The sequence below is a fragment of the Accipiter gentilis genome, chromosome 24 (assembly GCF_929443795.1).
Source record: "Accipiter gentilis chromosome 24, bAccGen1.1, whole genome shotgun sequence".
Lineage (NCBI taxonomy): Eukaryota > Metazoa > Chordata > Aves > Accipitriformes > Accipitridae > Astur > Astur gentilis.
The window spans coordinates 12937017-12957277 of record NC_064903.1 but is presented as its reverse complement, the minus strand read 5'-3'; the positions used below and the strand labels follow the sequence as shown (position 1 = coordinate 12957277).

At 50.4% G+C, this 20261-nt stretch overlaps 2 protein-coding genes across 20 annotated transcripts in view; one reads left to right on the top strand and one right to left on the bottom strand.

Annotated features, from left to right (window-relative positions):
* The window catches only part of LOC126050292 (gamma-aminobutyric acid receptor subunit gamma-4), a 338971-nt gene that overhangs the window by 145190 nt on the left and 173520 nt on the right, over positions 1–20261 (bottom strand). The window lies entirely within an intron of this gene.
* Positions 129–20261, top strand: part of RBM41 (RNA binding motif protein 41) — a 30768-nt gene continuing 10635 nt past the window's right edge. For 10 of the 19 annotated variants that reach the window (XM_049827994.1, XM_049827992.1, XM_049827993.1 and 7 more), the window contains exons 1-14: positions 129–261; positions 1248–1364; positions 1949–2141; positions 5363–5567; positions 6952–7319; positions 7908–8055; positions 8416–8569; positions 8904–9107; positions 9482–9576; positions 10828–10960; positions 13136–13295; positions 15527–15647; positions 19309–19386; positions 19584–20217. In XM_049827994.1, coding sequence (XP_049683951.1) covers positions 254–261; positions 1248–1364; positions 1949–2141; positions 5363–5567; positions 6952–7319; positions 7908–8055; positions 8416–8569; positions 8904–9107; positions 9482–9527 — 1443 coding nt within the window. In that variant the 5' untranslated portion in view covers positions 129–253 and the 3' untranslated portion in view covers positions 9528–9576; positions 10828–10960; positions 13136–13295; ... (1 more) ...; positions 19309–19386; positions 19584–20217. The other 9 variants (XM_049827983.1, XM_049827984.1, XM_049827998.1 and 6 more) reach the window with 9 other exon arrangements.

Below are 20261 nucleotides of genomic sequence, written 5' to 3'. Positions count from 1 at the left end.
GAGCGAGCCGTTTGCCTGCCTCAGCCGCTGCCGGGAGCAACCGCATTCTAACCCGGAGGCCTGCAGGGAACCGGAGGGGGGCCGGGCCGGGCCCGCCCCGCGGCTCGGCGGAGGCCCGGTCCCGCTCCCGCTCCCGTTCGGCCCCGCCGCGCTCCGCCTCCCAGCGGCCCCTGCGCCGCGGCCGGTCGGCGCTCGCGGGCGCTGCTGGGGGTTGGAGTCGCGGGCGGCGGCGAAGGCCGGGGGGGCCGCGGCCATGCGGAGGTGAGCGGGGCGGGCCGCGGCCGCGCGGGGGTGAGCGGGGCCGCGCTCCGGGCGAGGTTTCCTCCTGTTTCGGGACAGCCAGCGTGGGGCTCGCGTCAGACCTTCCTCCGGGTGACAGCACGGCCCGGGGATTCATCCGGCGCCTCGCCGGGCACGACGTTCCTGTGGGGACGGCCACGCCTCGGAAGCCTGCTTTTTAGGGGGGTCCGCCGGGGGCGTCAAGCCCTCCTGGAGCTGCCGTGGTCCCAAAAGCGGCGGCGAGAGCTTTCAGCTGGAGCTGGGCCGCGTGCCCGCCCCTCGCCGGTGCAGAGTCGGCCCAAAACGGCTTCTCGGGCCCGGCGTGGGCGTCCCCTGCCAGCCGGCGCGACGGCTGAGCCGAGCTGGTGCCGGTGGCCCTGTCCTGCGGCAGCCACGGGCTCGGCAGAAGCCCACGCCGAAGCAGCGGCGTTTGCAAAAGAGGGGTCAGCCGGGCCCCCGCTGCCATGCCAAAACGCGCGCTGTCTGCGGGGTGATGGTGGGTGCGGTGTCCGTCTGCCTGTCTGCGTGGAAACAGGTGACCCCAGGAAGGAAAAAGAGAGCTTTCCGTAGAGTGCTGCTCAAATTCACTGTTTCTCTTTGCCCGCACCGTTTTCTTTGTTTCTTGACTCATTCGAAACTAGCAGTGTCTGTTTAGAGACTGATACAAAACAGCTTTCCAGCAATCAAAATAAGATTGCATGTGATTTTAAAAAAAAACCAAAACAACAAACCAAACCCAAAACAACCTCCCTGGGGTATTTTTAACGTTCTCAAAGCAGTCCCAAATCTGTTGGCTTTTCTAGTTAAGATTAGTGGGAGCTTTGGTCAGGTAGTTTTCGTTCCTTGTTGCGCTTTAAATCCTGTAAAAACAGTCAAGGAGGTAGAGAGGCTGTAGCAGTGGTGCGTTTTGAGCAGCGTTTTCCCCGTTGCTTTACTGACCACCTCTGTGCTGTGCATGTGTGCCTCAGGGTCAATAGCAGCCTGTCCAGCGATGAGCTCCTCCTAGAAGACTTGGAGACGGAAGGAGAGAGGCAGCTGAAGAGCCTCCTTCACCACCAGCTCGATACCACCGCTTCCATCGAGCAGTAAGTCCTGGTCTGGCCCCTGGGGGGCTTGCCAAAGCGGCTGGTGAGCAGGCTCTGGCTGTGTTAGGGGCAGCAGCAGCAGCATTGCCTTGCTGGGGCCTACTCCTTGGGGAGATGTTTGGCGCAGGCTGTTGTTGTGCCGGGCAGACCTTTGCTGTGTCTCCTGCCCAGGCACCCCAGCAGGAGATAAGCACTCCTTGTCTCCTGGAGCAAATGCTGGCTGTAACTTATTTTCACCTGTTAGGTGAAAATAACCCATTTGCCTGGGCCAGACACAGGGGTGAATTTCTAGGCTAGAGAGCTCCTCCCCATCAGGCTGGCCTGTGTTTGCACCTGCAGGGTGTTTGGTGTTACAGTGTCACGATATGCCTCCTGCCCGTGTTGGGGCAGCTTCCTGCCCTGTGGGATCTCGTGGGCTTGGAAAAGGGTTGGGAGAGTGTGGCTCAGCCATCTTTTGGAAACACTGCTTCTCTGCCTACGTGCAGCAGGACCAAGCATGGTTGGGGGGAGAGGCCAGCCCGCTCCTATTCCCCCAGTTTCTCGGTGCTAAGTTGTTTTTGCTGTTCTGTTGCTTTGGGTTACAGGTGCAAGTCAAAGCGGAGATGCTTCGCCCCTGCAGCTTTTTACAAGCCTTTTGGGGAAGAGGCTGCGGGGGCTTTGACCTTGTCGCAGTTCCAGGCCCTACAGGAGAGCAACAAAGAAACTGCCTCACTCCGGGAACTGGGGCTTTCCGACTCAGAGATCCTGCTCTGGAAGAACCGGGCTTCAACAGAGAAGGTAGGCATTCTCTGCTCTGATGTGAACATGGCCAAGTCCCTCTAACCCCATGGCCTGTGGCACCCTGGTAGAAAATTCAAGTCCTTTGTAAGCCCTCTGGTAAAGAATGTCAGCTCCATGTATCTCTTGCCTTTAGGCCAGCATGATCCCACATTTCTTCTGGCCTGTTTTCTTTGGTGGACTGGTTTGTGCTCACAGCTGCCACAGAGAGAAGAGTTGGTCCTTTGGAACACAGCAGGACCTGACTATATTCCTGCCTCTGTCTTGATGGTCTCAAGCAAATCATTTCACCTGTTTATACCTGTGTAAGAAGGATTTAAAGGCTGGAGGAGAAAAAGGAGGAAACATTTCAAAGCACCTCAACCTCCACCTTGCTGTATTCTGATATCTTCCTGGACCCCATGGCTGGCTTGGGATAGCTGTCTGTAGGGAGGGTTTTGTACATTCTCCTCAGGGGCTTGCAGATGTTTCAGGGGACTTGAAACAGCCAAGTAAAAATAGCAGTGCAGAGCTGTTAAACCAAGTGTATGATTGCAATTACGTGCTCCTCTTTGGGTGCAGTTTGCAGCAGAACAGTGCCAAAGCAGGTTTCTCCTCTTCCCCTACCTTCACCTTTGTTTTTTCACGTTCCAGAGACAAGGGGCTTTCTGGGTTGTCCTGTGTCAGGTGCACTGGAGTATCCTACTCTTAATTTGGTAAACCAGAAGGTGCAAAACAGGACTTTTGGGCTGACCCTTGGCTTCCCTCTGTCTCCTCCTCTTACTGAGCAAGAGCTGTGTGCAGGAGGAAGCCAACTGTGGTAGTCGTGGGTTTGCATCTTGTCAGCTGAAGTCATTACTTGCTTTGCTGTTTAAATGCAAACCCAGCCCTGGTGTGGCATGTATTAAAGCTTGGTTTAGAGAGGGGTGGTGTTAATTTAAGAATGAAAATTAATGTAAATAGTACTAGCTGTTGTATTTGGTATGAAATCGGTTCTGGGATGCTTAGAAATAAAGATTAGCATGGAAAAGACTACTCTGACAGAAAGAACCAGTGACATTAGGGTACATCTTCTACAGCTTGTGAGAGAAGAATATTTAGAGAGAAAGCCCAAGTCAGGTAGTGATGTGCAGCTTTGTATGTGGAGGCACTGAGTGAAAGATTCCACCAAGGAGGAATCAACTGAAACAGAGAGGACTTCAGATTGCCCGTGGAGCTCTTGGCAAAGTACTGAGTGCAGGCTTCTGTTATTTTCAGCTGCTAAATTGCAGCTTTTTTGAAAACAAAGTGCTACAAATGATTTCCCAGAATTGGTCTTCCATATAAACAGCCTTTTGTGCCCCAGGGAAGCCATGAAATGGTGAATGGAAGCTGTGCAGATGTGGGCCCATGCAGTCAGGCGGGAAGGGAGAGGTACTCGTGGGAGCGTATTTGTTAGATTGTGCTCAGTGTAGGGAGAAAAGCTGGTTTCTTGCCTGAGGCAGAAGGATCTGTCACAGTAATTCTCGAACTGAATTTGAGGAAAGAAAATCCACCTACGGCCCCATAAAAGTGTGTTCTCTGGATTCTGATAGAGGTGGATGGGGGAACAGAAATGCCCCTCCAGAAGTTGGGGTATGTCTCTGTGCTTTGGCAGCACAAGTCTGGTGAATCTTAGCAGTGTCCTGGCCCTGTGCAGTGAGGTTTATTTATACAGGAATGCTTGCTTGTAGCCACATTAGCTATGAGGTCTGTGCTGCAGTAGCTGGGTCGTTTCTGGGAGCTGGCTCATGTGAAGCTGGTCAGGTGTTTAGTTCTCAGCATAAACCTACCCTTGGGTGCCAAACAGCAGCTTGGGGTCCGCTTTTCAGCAAATAAGGTTCTCTCACTGACTCCAGGGTCATAGACCAAAAGCTTGGTGGAAACTTGAGCTCAAGGATGCTATAAGGTATGTAAAAAGAAACGCTAAAGGTTGTTTGTGCAGTTACTGTAGGTGGCTGTCGTGGTTTAAGCCCAGCTGGCAACAAAGCACCGGAAGGCCGCTTGCTTATTCCTCCCCGCCATGGGATGGGGAAGAGAAAATACAAAGAAAAGCTTGTGGGTCGACACAATTGCCAATTATGGTCATGGGTGAAAACCAGACCATTTTGTTTTTTGCGGGAAAAACCAAAATCAATTTAATTTACTACAAATTAAAACAAGCATAATGAGAAGTAAGACCAAATCTTAAAACACCTTCCCCCCTCCTTTGCGGCTCAACTGCACTCTTGATTTTCTCTACCTCCTCCCCCCAGCAGCGCAGGGGGATGGGGAATGGGGAATGGGGGTTGGAGTCAGTTCATCACACGTTGTCTCTGCTGCTCCTTCCTCTTCAGGGGGAGGGCTCCTCACTCCTCCCCTGCTCCACCGTGGAGTCCCTTCCACAGGAGACAGTCCTACAAGAACTCTTCAATGTGGGTCCTTCCCATGGGCTGCAGTCCTTCAGTCACAGACTGCTCCAGCACAGGCTCTCCCACGGAGTCCCGGCCATCTTCAGGGGCATCCCCCTGCTCTGGCATGGGGTCCTTCCTGGGCTGCAGGTGGGCATCTGCTCCCCTGCTCACCTCCATGGGCTGGGGGGGGACAGCCTGCTGTCTCACCACAGGCTGCAGGGGCATCCCTTCCTTCCCCACTCCTCCTCCCCTCTTTCGTCACTGACCTCGGTGTCTGCAGAGATGTTCCTCTCATGTTCCAATCCCCCTACTTACTGCAGGTTCCCCTTCTTAAATCTGTTCTCCCAAAGGCAGTACCAGCATCGCTGATGGGCTCGGCCTTGGCTGGTGGTGGGTCCAACTTGGAGCCGAGGGAGCTTCTAGCAGCTTCTCACAGGAGCCACCCCTGCAGCCCCTCCCCCACTACCAAAACCCCGCCGCACAAACCCAAAACAGTGGCCTTAGAAAATGGCTATAGCTGGCAGAGACAAGGACTTCTGGGACAGAGGGACACAGGTGCCGTCAGACAGTGAGGCCAGGGAAAGGAAAGCAGCACAGAAAGTTCAGGAGAAAGGGGCTGTTTCTCCACTTCTCTCAAGAGCTGAGGATTGCTGAATGGTTGTATTTCTGTTCTACCCTTGCAGTAACAGGACCTCTTGGTGACCTGCTCTTTGGGGGGTGGTTCCTAATTGCACCCACTCCAGGCCTGGAGGATGTGAAATTTGACTGCTGGCTGAGTCTCTGAAAAGGAGGCATGTGCTGTATCTAAGCAAAGCTGTGCCTATCTTCCAGGGCTCTGGGCTGGGAGCAGCCCCGGAGGCCACGCAGGACCGACTCCATGCCATCCAGGAGAAGATGGAAGAGCGTCAGCGCATACTCGCTCTGCCCCAGAGGTTTGCTGGCAGCAAGCAGCTGAGCCGGCGGGAGATGGAGATTGAAAATGCCCTCTTTCAGGGAACAGACCGCCACTCCTTCCTCCGTGCGCTCTACCACGAAGGTTTGTGGGCTCAAGGCTGTTCCTGCCTTTGCTTCAGCACAGAGAGCTGGGGTGTGTGGGAGTCTAACACATTTCTGTCTGGCCTTTTGTCCCTGAAGACATGGTTCTGTTTTGGCACTGTGTGGGAGGAGATGTTTTCCACTCTTACACAAGCCAACAGAGAGTGGGTTTTCTGAAGGGTTTAATATAGAGGCTTGTAAAGTCCATCTCTGGAGAGCATGGATCTCGTTGACATGCTGTATGTATTGCAGAGCCCAGCTCAGTATGTGGAAGAGCAGCTAGGATTATGCTTTGGTAGAGCCCAGAGGTCTCCACTGAGCTGCACCAAGTGACACAAGGTGTTCTGTGTGGGGCTAGAGATTGTCCCTTCCCTGATTTAACTGCAGTCTAACAAGAGTGGGAGGGAAGCAAAGGCACAGAGCAGGAAAGAGTAGGAGTGACTTATTAAAGGCTCCTCCCAGTAGCCAAAGTGGAATTGGAGCCCAGTTGCTGATTCCCAGTACCGTGTCCACAGGATGACAGCACTTCTCGCCCCAGCAGTGTTGTCCCTGAGCCTGTGGCTTAATATGACTTTTCTGGATGGAGAGTCAAGTGTTGTCCAGAGATGGCAAAACTACTCCAGTCTGCTTTAGCTGGATAACATGTGGGCATGAAGCTCCAGGCCAGACTGATTTTTGTAAGACAGTATTAAATAGAAGATGAGGAGGAACTTCTAAACTCCTAACTCCTAAAACACCACTTTGATTAGTGTTGATGCTGTTCAGGCTATAATGTCCAGATGACCCAGCATCCTCCAGCCTCTGCTTCCTCCTTTGGTGTTAGTGTTCTAGCATTTAGCAAAACCAAGAGGTAGCAAGGTTGAGGCTTGTAGGCTGGGAGATTGCCCTCTCACTTCTGTCCTCATTTCCATTAAATAGAGTAAAGGAGTTATCATTGGTCAGTCCATGCCATGGACCTTCTTTAAACCCAGGAGTTTAATCTGATGTCCCTGGAAGCAAAAAGTTTTTATTCCACGTAGTGGTGTAGAAAGGCAGCATGGAACATCCTGGCCCTGCATGCAGAATGAGGAAGTTCTGTTGAAGGAGTCACTAGGATGTGCTGAAATGTGGCTGCGGATAAGCTTGTGAGGACACCTCTGGGAGAAATGCGCTCTGTACAAAGCACTGGTGGAGCTCCTGCTCTCTGCACGTTCATCCTGAGCTGGGACACCAGCACTTGCTGGCTGCTGGGGCTGTTCTTGTTTTAAATAACCTGCAGGGCCTGGCTGGCAGATGCATGGAGGCTGGGTTGGAACAGGGTTTCTCCTGTGTCTCCTCCTGCAGTCTGTGCTTTTTCTAGGTGCTTGGTGGTAGTCACATTACCGTGTTTCTCCATTGTGGATTAGATGACACTCAGAAGAGGGTAACAGACGAAAAAGACCCCATGGTTCACCTGGAGAGTGTTTACCAAGAGCTGCTGAGCAAGAAGTGGCCTGAAGAAGTCCAGCCTACCAAGAATGACCCATGCTTGTGCCCTTCCCTGGCTCCTCAGGGGCCTGTGGCTGAGGAGTCATCGCTTCCAGACCAGGAAGAACAGGCAAGAAGTCCCAGTCTTCCTGCAACAAGGCTCCACCATTCCCCTCCAAGTCCTGTGGTTATCAAAGAGCCTGTAGAGTTTGTCCCAGAAGAGGAGATCTGCAAAAACCGTCTCTCAGAGGAAGAACTCCAGAAAATACCCAGGTTCTCGTCCTACCATCCTGGGGAGCCCAACAAGGTACACTGAGATGAACCAGGATTTCTTCTTCCTCACGAGCATGCCCTGAAGCTGCTTCAGCAGGCAAAGGCTCCTCTTTGCTGTTGCCTGGAGGGTGCTTGGTTGATCCTTCCCCAGCCAACGAAGAGCAGCCTCTGCTCTGGGAGGGAAGGGGGACTTTTGGCTCTAGTGGGATGTTGCCCAGCCTGGGCAACTTGCAACTGGCAAGTACTTCAGACCTCAGCCCTTCCTGGCTTTGGCAGGTCATTAGTCAAGATGTGCTCTCCCTGTTTGGGCCTGACTGAGACCAGCTGTGACTTTACTCAAACTGTGTTTAACTGGCAGCTGGAGCTTGTTGCGTTTTATAAATAACTGGAGCTATCAGCACTTGGCGTGGGCAAGCATGATGATGCCTTGAGTCCAGAGCTGCCTTTCGCCGTACACCCACATGTCTTCCAAACTCCACCGTTAGCATGCAGGTAGAAGGGCTCTGAGATGGCAGAGGGACTGAACTATTTCATACCTTTGAGGTGTATGGACTTGGGACCAGGCTGAAAAGTGTATGTTAGCATGGCACAGGCCACCTGACCCTCTGTGTCTCTGGAACAGGTGCTGTATTTGAAGAACCTGGGCCCTCGAGTGACAGTGAAGGACCTAGTGTCCTTGTTTGCTCGGTTCCAGAAGGAGGACAGCCCACCGATCCAGTTCCGCCTCCTGAGTGGTCGGATGAGGGGTCAGGCTTTCATCACCTTCCCTGGTGAGTTGCCGCCTCATGCCTCTCAGTTCTTCCCCAACCCACGAAGGTGCCACATCTTCCCGCAGAACACTGGGCTGGCACCAAGCCTGCTCTCCAAGGAGGAGGGCAGTTCACTCCCTCTTCTTCTTATCACGTCATAATCTTTTCCCTGGATTGGAAGAGGATTAATCAAAACAGAAGGGATGCAGTCTGTTATGTGCTGTATTTATATTCAGCATGTCACTGGCTGGAGGATCCCAGTGCTGCATTGTATTGCAGTGCAGTCTGAGGGTCCGTGAGCCAGGAACATCTGTATGAACACCGTGTGTCTATGCCAGAACTTGCCATGTGACCTGCACCCATTTTGCTCTCTTGTTGCAGATATTCAGTCAGCCCAGGATGCCATGCTGTTGGTGAATGGGTACAATCTGCAGGGGAAGCCGCTGGTGATTGAATTTGGGAAGAGCAAGGGGCATTCAACAGACGCTGATTCTGCCATCCCCTGCTCCTCTGCTGGAGAGAACCTCCCTGCCAAGTAAGGGATGGATAACCGGGAACCTTGTGCATTTGCATGGGCCGTGGGAACTCCTTGGCTGTATCTGGGATAGCGAAGGACTGTTGGGAGTTAACATGCAGGTTCATAAATCTCAAAGTGGGGAAGAGAGTGAGCTGGGGACTAGGCTCTTCCTCAAGAGAGATGGGCACTGTCTTTACACTGTTGGGGTGTACTGGCTTTTTCTTCCTGTTCTACATGTGTGTTTGCCTTCTCAGCCCTTTATGGCAAGGAGGGAGGGAGGAAGCTCTGTAAATAAATGTATTTATTATGGTATTGCCTTAGTGTGTGTTTATTCAACTTTGTCTTCTGCAAGTCTTCTAGAACCAAGTGTGCTGCACTCTGCTGATGCAGGACTGTGTCAGCAGAGTTCAGTCCTGGCCTCTGTGCTGGGAGTGGGAGTACCTGACTGGTCCAAGGACTGGTGGGGCTACTGCCCCTTCTCTGGTGGCAGCAGATATGTTGCTTTAGGACAAGAAAAAAGGCTGCCCCTTTTCTTCCAGACATTTTGGCTGCACAGGTGTCTAATTACACAGGTCTTTTATGATTGCAAGTATGTCTTGGCTCCTCACTGTTGATCCCCATAAAGCCCTGTGGTGTGGAGGATGGTTGTTCTGGTGGGGTACCATTGTGGTAGACGCAATGGTTTATCTGCTGACCTGTTTTAGCACTTTTGGTGAACAAGGCAAGCTAATGTCATATGCTTCCCACAGTATCCCAGCGCTCCTGGGAGAGTGACATCCAAGCTCTTGGTGATGGTGGCTGAGGGAACCCAGGCTTTCCCAGCTGAGCCAAGTTGCAGGCTTCCTCTGTGTACCTAAATATAGCCATGTGGAGAAGAGAAATGTTCCTATGAGCTGTTGTTTTTCTTCCTGCTGCCTTCTCCTCCTCCAGGCTGCACGACTCCCCTAACAACTGCCCTTCTGGCAAATGCACTTGAAGCAACACATATACCGATCTGGCCGAGGCTGCACCGGATCTACAAGGAGGTGATTCTGGTTCAGAGCAAAGTGAAAAATTGAAAGAGAAAAGGGGCTGCGGTGTTGCTGAGCCGCCAGCTTTGCCCTGGTGCCAGCAGGCTTTTGTACAAGCTCCAGAGGAGCTGGCGTTGCCGCGGGGTGGTTCTGGGCCCCAGAGCTGTAAACAGACCGCCGTCTGCCCGCCCCGTCCCCAGGGAGAGCAGGGCCGTGGCAGAGGTAGGCTCCGGGGGCTGCTTTCTCCCCCATCCCCGCGAGAGTTGCCCAGGCCGAGGGCCAGGCCTGTCCAGACCCACGTGCCCCTGGAGGTCCGTGCCCTGGGCTGCGGCTCCTGCCGGCCACCCGCCCAGGTTGGGGTGTACTGGCAAAACCCCTGCCAGCCCGGCCCGACCACTGGGACTTCCCCACGCCTTCCCCCGGCGCTGCGGCTTGGTAGCGGGCGCCGCCATCTTCTTGTACGGCACCGGGCGCCGCCATGTCACCGCGCCCGGTGGGCGGGGCGCTGACGCGCAGGGGCTGCCGTGCTGTGGCGGACGGCGGGCTGAGGGAGCGGGGTGGCCTGGCTGTGGCCAGCCGGGCCGGCACCGGGGCGGGCATCTGCCGTCGCTGTCTCTGCCCCCACAGATAAGGCCCCGCTGCCTGCAGAGCTGCAGCACCGCGGCCCTTCAGCGCCGTGGCCGAGCAGCTCCGAAAGCAGCGGGCACCGAGGGGAGAGGGGCCCCAGCAGGGCCCCACCGGCCTTGCCCCCGGACAGGGCTTGGTGCCCATGGCCTGCGCCTGGCCTTCAGCCCCGACGCCAGGCTGGCCGGGGTGCCACAAGCTGTGGTGTGTTTTAAAAAAAAATCCACGCGGATTTACTAAGCAGCCTCTCTGTAATGCACGTGATGCACTGAGGGGATGCGGAGACCACGGAGATTTTATTTGTAGTTGCTGCGGTGATTGCTAGCTGGATTTGTACAGCAAACCCTCAGCCCCGGTGGCAGCGGTTCCTGTTTGTTGGCGTTGCGGCTGTCCCCACGTGCTTTGTGCCACCTGGCTCCAGCACAGACTCCGCGCCTCACCACTGAGAAGGATGTTCCCCCCTGCCTGGAGGTTTAGCCAGCGTGCCGCCTCCCTTCCCAGACACAACCTTCCATTTGGAAGAGAGGGGGTTTGGGAAACTGCTTTTGCTCCTTGGAACTGACTTGAGGGCAAAGAGGGTTTGGGAGGGAACAAGGGTGAAATACCGTTATTTATTACTGCCCAAGTTTCTTCTTTCCATAGACATTGCTTCACATCACAGTGTGATAGCTAAGCTTTTCTGCATTGACGTTGTGGAGCTCAGGGGTCACCTTTGTCTAACTTTTATGGATAACAAGACAAGAATGACTCCTCACAGACTCTACCGCACACTCAGGTAATGAGCTATGAGCCTTCCCACATCCAGCTGTTGGGCCGGATTCTCCTCTCCTGCAAGCATTGCTACTGCCCTTTGGCTTCTTATTGTAAGCATCCAGCATTAATGTATACACCTCTCACTGCTTCTTCCTTGCCTTCCCAGTACGCAGAGGTGCAAAATAACTGTTCTTACATGCGTACGCAGTCTGCCTCAATGTGTAATGGGTGGTCTAGGGACTCGTAGCAAGCTTTTTGCTTGTCATTAACCACCCTAACATAAACCATTTGGCTTATTGGTGTGCAAAATGTGTAATAAGCAGAGGTGGTACTCCTGTGCTGGGACATAGAGAATGTCTGCATAAAACTGAACATATGTGCCTCAAGTCAAACCAAGAGTCCTTTTCTGTAGACTTATGTTACAGATGAGTTTTCCCTCTTGTCTGTCTTACCCTGTGGATGCTGAAAGGAGTTACGGCTTTAGTGGATATGTTTACATCATGTTCATCTTTCTACGTGAAGTATTTTTCTATAGCGATGAGAGAGAGTGAGGCAGGCTAATGGCAAGAGATTCAGCTTTGGGTTCACAGAGAAGGCTGTGAAGTCTGGCTCCATGCGGCTGGGGAAGGATGCCATCATCTTCACCAAGACTGGAAGGGTTCTCAGTGTGGGGCTGCTTTCCCAGACCTCCATGGACTATGTCCATGGTGAGACAGTGATTATCCCACTGGTGTAATTCAACCAGCAAAATGGTATCTTCTCTTGGCTGAGTGGCTGGGCTGCTTACCCTCCTCCAAAGGGACATGGGGGGCCAGTGGCACTGCCACGATGCTGAGGGCACAGGCTATCCCTTGGTCATGTGTGCACAGCACAATGTTTGGAGAGGGTGAGAATGACTGTAATCAGTGCTGCACCTGGAGAGTCCCTGCAGCAGGCCTTGCTGTTAACACACTGCCATGCAGCATTATTCCTTTTTCCTTGGGCTAGAACTTGTCATGCGTCTGCTTGGGGGTGTCTGCTGCAAACCTGACTCCTGGAAAGCCTTTGCAGTCAGGCCACTGACCTATGGGCTACCTGTTTCTGTCCCTTTCCCCCCACCATGCAGACTCATGTACACATCCCCTGCCCAGGAGCTATGCTCTCTGCTACTTTTCTGCACCTGTAATGGCCTTTGGTGCCAACTGGGCATGCTGGCACACTTCCAGACTGTGTTTCCTTCATGCCAAAGGGAGCTGAGAACATACAGCTCCCCAGCACTGCTTGTAGATTATCAGCTGGCCTGACATTGCTGCCCCTGACTTGGCTTGGTACTTTTAAGTGTTTTTCCTCAAAGCATCCTACTGTCATGTCTGTCCTAGCTCAGTCTTTCTCTGAGACCACCCTCCTGTAGTCTCTCCTGCGTCACACTTCCTTGCAGTGTCAGGCCTGTGGCCAAGTCTTAGCAGCTGGATTTTGTTTTGTGCCCTGTGGCAAAAGGGAGGTAGATGGACTGGGCAACCCTGTTCTCAGCTGTGGCTTTTAGAGAAAATGATTGTTACAGAAGGCTCTGTGCCTAGCCTGGAGACAATCCTGGAGCATACCGTCTTCAATACCAGGGAGGAGCTGCTGGCACAGTTCAGTGCCATTCCAGGCAAAAAGGGCATGCATATCCTCATTGGGAACATTGGCAGGTACGGGGCTGGGACATGTGGCGAGGTGGCAGTGCCCAAGGATGGGGAAGAGCTAAAAGCAGAGACAGCTTCAGGACAGCGCCTGGCCTGGGTGGTCTAAGCCTGCTGTCATCCAGCCTGGCCACTGGAGGAACAAATGCAGGGATTTCTCCCGCTTCCCTCTGTACGACTGAGTGCTTGGGGTGCCACGCTGGAAGTTAAGAGATCAGTCTAGTTCTGCCTGTCGCAGGCGTGCTCTTTTTTTCAGGGGAAACCAATTAATACATTTACTTCCTTTTCCCATCTGTGCAATGGAACTTCCATATTTCTGTGTTATTAAGACTGTTCTGAAGTGCTCTGCTCCTTTGGTGTTCTGCACAGAAGTACCTGTAATTAAATGACTGACTAATGAGATCCATGGAGTGTGTGAAATATGCTGTTTTATCTGCTCTTCTGGAAGTTCCCTTGGGGTCCTGATACAGAAGAGTAGACCGGGTTGCTGATGATTGTAGGAGACTGTCTTTATTTTTGTGTTTGGTGTTTTTCAGAAATAAAGATGGGAAGCTGGAGCTGGATTTTGATACTGACGAGCATATTCAGATAGCAGACTTCCTTGCAGATGATGGAGAGATTCCCAGCACAAAGGTTCTGCACTCTCAGAAGATGGTTCCAGAGTTTCCTGGCCCAGAAGTGGAGTACTCATTACAGGTAAGTTCACAAGGGCTGAAAGGGAGCAGGATAGCCCTTCCCCAGCCTTGTTTTGTGCATGACTCACAGGAATGAAAGACATTAAATCCAAAATAGATTTTGGGTTCACCTGGAAAAGACTACATGCAACTAGAATTCTCCTGCCTCTTCTGTTGTACTGTCTGTTATGCTTTCCCAGGCATACTGCAGTATCTTGTACCTAAAGCCTTGCATGCAGATTGTCCTGCAACAGAAGAAGGTGAACACTCAGCTGATCACCAAGAGCCTGGCCAATGTTGAATATGATTTTTACAAGCCAAGATTCATCATATCCTTCCTGCTACCTCTTGGCACTCTGCTCCCACAGCAGCCTCAGCACACTGTGGGGTTCCAGAACAACCTCACAGCTGGGCTTAGGCCCGTCTGGTCTGATGCATAAAGAAACCCAGGATTTAAATGAATAGAGAGGCTGAATTATCTTCTCCGTCCTGTCTTCTGGTCACCTTTGAGAAGCCAAATCCTGATGTGCAGCTTAGGAGGGAGCCCTCAAAGCTACTTCTGCTGGAGCAGTGGGTGATAGGGCTCAGGGCTCACCTTGTACACAAGGCAGTTTCTGCCATACCCCAAGGCCAATGGGCTGTGTCAGGGGAGAATGAGGTGGACAAAGGCTTGAGGCTTTTGCTGACTGGTCAGTTTTGCTTGGGAAAATATCTGCTGAAATGTGTTTTAAATGACAGCATTATTCAATTCAGTGGAAAAAACACTTTATCAAAATGTATAATGAGACTAGAAAAGCCTTTCTTCTCCTCTGTCCTGTTCATCAGCAGCTGGTTGCTGACTTTTCCCAGTTGACTAGAAGTTGGTCATTTGAGTTCCTGGAGCATGTTGATTCTCATTCCCAACAGCCATTCCTAGGCCACCCCAGCTCTTTGGGAGTAAGATGACTTTTTTGGCTTACCTGGTGACGTGCTTTTGAAGAGCAGCGTCCACAGAGTAGAAAGCAGTATCTCCAAGTGAAGCCAAGTACAAAGAATATACCCTTTAAATCTCTTCCAGAAAAAACTTTGCTTAAGCTGTTTCAAACTATACCTGAGCATCTTTTATTCCCCCTCCTCCTACATGCTTTAAAGGTCATTTTGTATTGTGAGTTTCTGTGCTTATGTTAATATGAAAAGGTTGACCAAAGATGAAAAGGTGTTACTTAAATTCTGTACCTATATACTTAGGAATTGGAGAACCAACAAAGCTGCTTTCCTGCTTTTGTAGCTTCACAGTGGTTTCCATCTGTGTGCTAATGCTCTCTCCAGGGATTGCACAGCCACTGTGTTTTGACATGATTTGCAGAAATGCAGCAGGTTAGAAACCTGTAGTGGTAGTGACCAAGCAGTAGTGGTTTTCCACTTGCTTTCATAGGTGCTTTGGCCTTGCATAGTGGGTGTGCATAAAATGACAGATCCTTGAGATTTGGAGTTTAGCACCTATAGTGTACAGATAAAGTAGCATTGTATTGGAAAGCACGTGATGACTACGTACATTGCAAACATATGAACTCTGACTCTTAAGAAGTAAGCAAATTAAAATATATTTAGACAAAAAGTAGTTAATGAAATACTTTAATTCTAAACCCACAGCTCCCCATCTAATAGTGGTCTGTCTAGCACGGAATTTGTGAAACTGGAGCCTGCTGAAGTAGAGCTTGCTCTTCTTTGGTGGACCTTAGTGTTGTCATTAGTTGTTAAGATTTCTTCAGCCCTGACTGGATGTACTTGATTTGGTTTTGTAAACAGTGGTCATTTATCTTTTAATCACAAGTAGAATTTTTAGTCATGAGTTATCTCATTTGTGATATAGTCCAAGGCAGTTTTCTTTGGCCAGATCTTGCCTGTTCTCTTATCAGGGTAATATAAATGCATATCAGAGTTTTTATTAAAGCTATCACCAAGGCGTATTTTGACTTGGCAGTGACAGATTGGCTCCGCTCAGTACAGCTGTATCCAACTCCCCTTCAGTCAGTTATGCATGTTCTTATCTGTGATTGCTGGCTGCATGCATGGGGTTGTTGTTAGCAGGCCAAGGCTGAGCACTTTTTCTGTGCTGAAGAGGGAAGGTGGTGTGCTGAGGAACTCAGCGTGGGTTGCTTGATGCTGCAGCCTCTCTGGAGTGTGTCACTCCTTTCTGTGGAACTTGTGCATCTCCCCCACTCCTCCTCTGGAGCTTGTTGTTTATTTCTTTCTTGACACATTTTCCCTTAGAGCAAAAGGGTGAAGATCACCTTTGGATTCACCCGCAAGAACAAAAGCCACTAGGGGATCATGATGTACCACAACAACCGGCTCAATCAGATCCTATGAGAAGGTGGGCTGTCAAAGGAAGGTGGGTAATTGGACTTGGCTGTTACCCCTTTTTAACTCTGAGAGGGGAGAATGGGGCTTTGCAAAGAGCAGCGTTGTCTCAGGTCCTTGCTTCACCGTGCACATTGCATGGTGTCCAGAGTTGAACAAGAAGACCTGGTATGTCCCTAGGATCAGATCAGTGTGTGCATCTGCACAATGGGTGCCTGACCAGGTTTTGGGTAACTAGAGATGGCCAGCTACTGTTCAATATTGCTGTGGCTGGAGGTGCTACCAGAGGATGGGCAGCCTGCCTCTCCTCCAGGGTGATTTCCAGAAGAGGATCTGCTCTGGCAGGATAGCCTGGACTCTGTTGGGAAGTGATTGCTGAAGCATTTGCCTCTAGGTGTTATCTTGCAGCAGCATCTCAGAGCTATGGCATACTTTGGAGGTGACCATCTTTGCCACAGATAATTCTGGTCTGTTAGTTAAGCCAGCCTGTGCTCTGCTTTCTGGAAGAAAAAGCTTCAGTATAATATGCCCAAAATACCTTTGCAGGGGAGTTTGCCAGGTGTTTGTACCTCATATGTGCTGTTGGCATGCAATGCACAGGCCATGGTGTTGCCATCAACCTTTGTATCAGGGGTTTGGGGTGTCAGCGCTCCCCGAAGGACTACTACTTTTTTGTTCTGAGCAGAATTGGCTAAAGCAGCTCTCTCCCTTCATTTCTGGACCCTGGTGCAGGGAGGTGGTGTAGGTGTGATTGGTATAATTAGAATGCAACTTCCTGAATCAAGCACACAACAAAGAGGAGTTTGAAGAAGGCAAAGAGTGGCAGTAAGAGAGACCTGTGCCCAAGGCTGCTGCTTGGAGAGGGTTTTTCTGTGATACAGCCTTTGTTCTGAACACTGCACATGTTCTTAGGTCTGTTTATTGTGAAGGAGCCCCAGACTGGCCTGTTTTTTCCTCTGCTAGTGCCCCTAGAGAGCATGGAGAATTTTGTCCTGAAAGTCTGGTGCAAACATGTAGCCTTGGGCTGAGGAAAGGACACATCCTCTGTGTTCCTTCAGCTCATTCCCTCACAAGACTCTGGCCCTGAGCAGACTCCTCTGAAATAAAACAGAGCCTCTGTTCATGTATGCTTTAGCAGAGCTGCCCAAACTGGGAACACACCTATAAAGCCAAAAGAAAAAGTCGAACGCTCACGTGGAGCCTCCAGTTAAGGGGTACAGCAGAAGCAGGCAATGTCCTCCCTTCAGGGACTAGCCCCTGCTCTCCTGGGGGTGCAGCACTCCACACTTTGGGAAAGGTTGTACCTGGGGAAAGAGACCTGTAGCCTGAATGTTTTTGTGACGATATTGGCCCATTTTTTGCAGCTGTGGGGTGGGTGATACAGAAGGGCTGTTAAGGTGCCAACCTAAAACCTTCAATCACAAGTCTAAGTCAAGTTCTTGGGGAAGTGGTTTGTGTTTGCCCTGGTTGTTCCTTGTGCTGCCTGTTGCGCCAGTAGGAGTTGCCCAAAGTTAGCACCTTCTTACGGAGTTCTTCCAGACAGACAGACGATTGCTGTCTGCTGGGACAGAAACTCAACAGCTATTGGAAAGTGAAGATGGCACAGATGAATTTGGGAAATGTGGATGTAGCTTGCATGATCGCGTAGGAATCATTTTGCTACTGCTCTGATCTTTGCCAGCATTAAAAGCCTGGGGGCTTGGCCAAGGTGAGGTGGCAGTGTACCACCACAAGAAGCAGAGGCTGCCGAGGGATGATTGGACTCCTTCCTATAGGGAATTGAGATTTGAACCTGTGGGATTTGGCCTGGTGGTTACTGAGAGGGATGCCACACCATGGGCAGGGTGTCCCTGGGAGAGCAGAGACATTTTGGCTGCCCCGGACCATCCCATGTCCTGTGCCAAATGGGCTGGGATTGGTTTGGGGTCAGGTGACAGCACTTGTTCTGAACAGCCTTTTCTGGTGTTTACTCCACACTTGAAATACTCAGACTGAGCATTGGTTTTGGCAGAGAGAGACCAGACCAGACATGGGTACAAAGTGAAGAGTGTCTGAAGTGGAGGAAGCTCCCTGACCAGGTTGACTCTACATTGTTACCAGAAAGCTGGTTTTTTCATGTCTATCCCCTTCCCAGATACAGGTAGGAGACTCATGAATTGAGTCCTGGATGACTTTTTTCAATGCCATCTCACATACTTGAAATATGAATGGTTTCTGTCAAATGCTTGACTTCCTGCTTTCCTCCCACATACCTGTGAATGTAAATCTTCATTAAAATAGGTGATGTTAAAATAGGAACATGTTACAGTATGGTTGCTTGGGTCACTGCCTGACCCCTTTTCTCTTGATGCCTTTAAAATAACAGCTTTTGATCTAGAGGAATCTGGCCATTTAAAATATAGTGCTTCTGAGGGATTGGATGGGTTTTAGTTAAATGTGCTGACTGAATTACAGTCAAATGGCAAAACTGCTAATAACAAAATACAGTTTCTTGTTGAGATCTCCTGACCTGTTGGAGAATAAAAAAGCTTTATTTCCTTAACAAGAATATCAGCTTAAATGCTAACCAGAAAGAACTGGTAGAGTTGGGACTGAGACCAACTGTCAGGATGTTACTGAAGGAAGTTCCTTTTCTCTGATCAACAAATTCCAGGGTGCAACCAGTTTATACAGCTGAATTGCTGTTATTTGTTGAAGTTCAGCATTCCACAAAGATAGATAAGATAGCCTTCATGATAAACTATTAAGGAAATCAGTTGGCTCTGGAGGCTGAGGAGTAAGTTTTTATAGCCTAGAATCTAGATAATAAAGACACTTTTCAATAGAGGAGGAAGCTAATACAGGACTGCCTCAATTTAAAGCTCTTTGATACATTAAGAGTGAGTGATCTGGCAGAGGAAGCAGCACAGATTACAGATGGGAGACAGTTCTTTGTCAGACCAGACAAACAGACTGTGGGATTCCTGAGTACCTTCAGACTCACCTGGTTCAACTGAGCAATCAGCAAGGTGGTTGCAGACCAGAGCAAGCAAGTAAGGTACTGTAGAAGGAGTAATTAGGATTGCCTAGGTGTACAGATAATTTCAGTTAGCAGTATCATCTGAGGATGGAGACCTAAGAATGTGTTGGACAGTTCAGTGAAAACATCTATGCAGTACTTGTGGCTGCCAGAAAAGTAACAGTTACATTTCTGTTTTAAACCTGTATATGCAGGATTTTTATCTTGTGTTTCAGGACATCACTGCAAATGTATAGTGGTACTTAGAGGGAACTTTTCCAATAGACTGTTTCCACATAACTCATGACTGTGACAGTTCCTTTCCTTTGAAGCAGCTGCTATTAGTGGTCTATGCTGCCCACATGGGTTACGATGCATTTCTCTGTCAACTCAAAACTGAAGCAGAAATGACTGGCATTATAAGTGGTGTGCTGAACTCTGTCTCATAGTCTGTACTTCATTTCGTCAATGTTATTTTGGGATTCAAGTAGCTCTTTTTCCCTTTAGCCCTTAAGCTAAAGGGAAACTTAAGCTAAGTTTGATTCTTCAGCTGTTCTCTTGATCTTCTTTTATCTGAAATCCTGAAGTATTAGAGACATTGCATAGATGTTCAAACCATGGAGATTTTTGGTGGAAGAGAGCAGTCAAACTGTTCTTTCACACACTTAGGCATGGTTAACTGGTCTTGTTGCAGAACCTGTTTGACACCCTAGGAGCAGGAATACAGTGATGAGAAGAAGAGACCCAGATAAAGACAGAAATGCCAGAAGGGGTGAGTATATCCAGTTCCAGTTTGCGGCTCAGCTACCTGGAGCAAGGATGGGGGAAAGAGAGGCGTTGGGCGTCCTGCATACAGGAGATGTCTGCTGCTTTTCTCTTGTTGACCTGTTGTTCTCCAGGTGAAAGAATGTTTTACCCCTTGGTAAGACAGCAAGGAGAAACCTGCTCTTTTTTTCCCCTTTTGTCTAGGGAGCGGAATGGAGAGAGGAAGAGGAGATTGTTATCATCCAGGGAAAGTGTGGAACAGCAAGTGAGGCAGGAGGGAGAAGGCTGCAGGAGTCGGCACAAGGAAAGTCTTGATGCTGGAGGGCTTGGCAGGTTCTCAGTCCTGCCTCACTGTTACTCGTGTTCCCTCCTGTCAAGAGAGATGCCAACACGTGAAGGTGTTGGAGCGTCATATAAAATGAGACTTTGATTTTTATTTGTGTACACCTTGGACGTGCTTAAAACTCTTAACAGTAACAGGGGTCAGGGCAGTTCCAGTCCCTGCGCTCAATCTTACCCTGTACTGCCTAGTCCTAGTGTGTTCCTTCCTGCCTCTCTTGGCTAGAAGACGATATGCAGGGAACTGTATGTTTCCTCTCTTGGGGTTGCAGCTCTGGTCCTGTGTGGCCTCTTTCCCCATTTTCAGGTTAACTGGTTATATTAAAGACTCTGATGTTTTGAATTTTCAGGAGAAGTGTCTTTTGGACATGGCTGCCCAGGATGGGTTCTCCAGGGAGCTCTGTGACACTGCAGCAAGGAACTCTTTGTGGCAGTTGGTGTTTAAAAGACTGCTGCAAATTGTGAAGCTCCCATTTGGCTCTTCCCTTTTGGAATGAAGGTGAGATGAGGCGAGCAGTTCCAGTGCTGGCATGACCTGTAGCG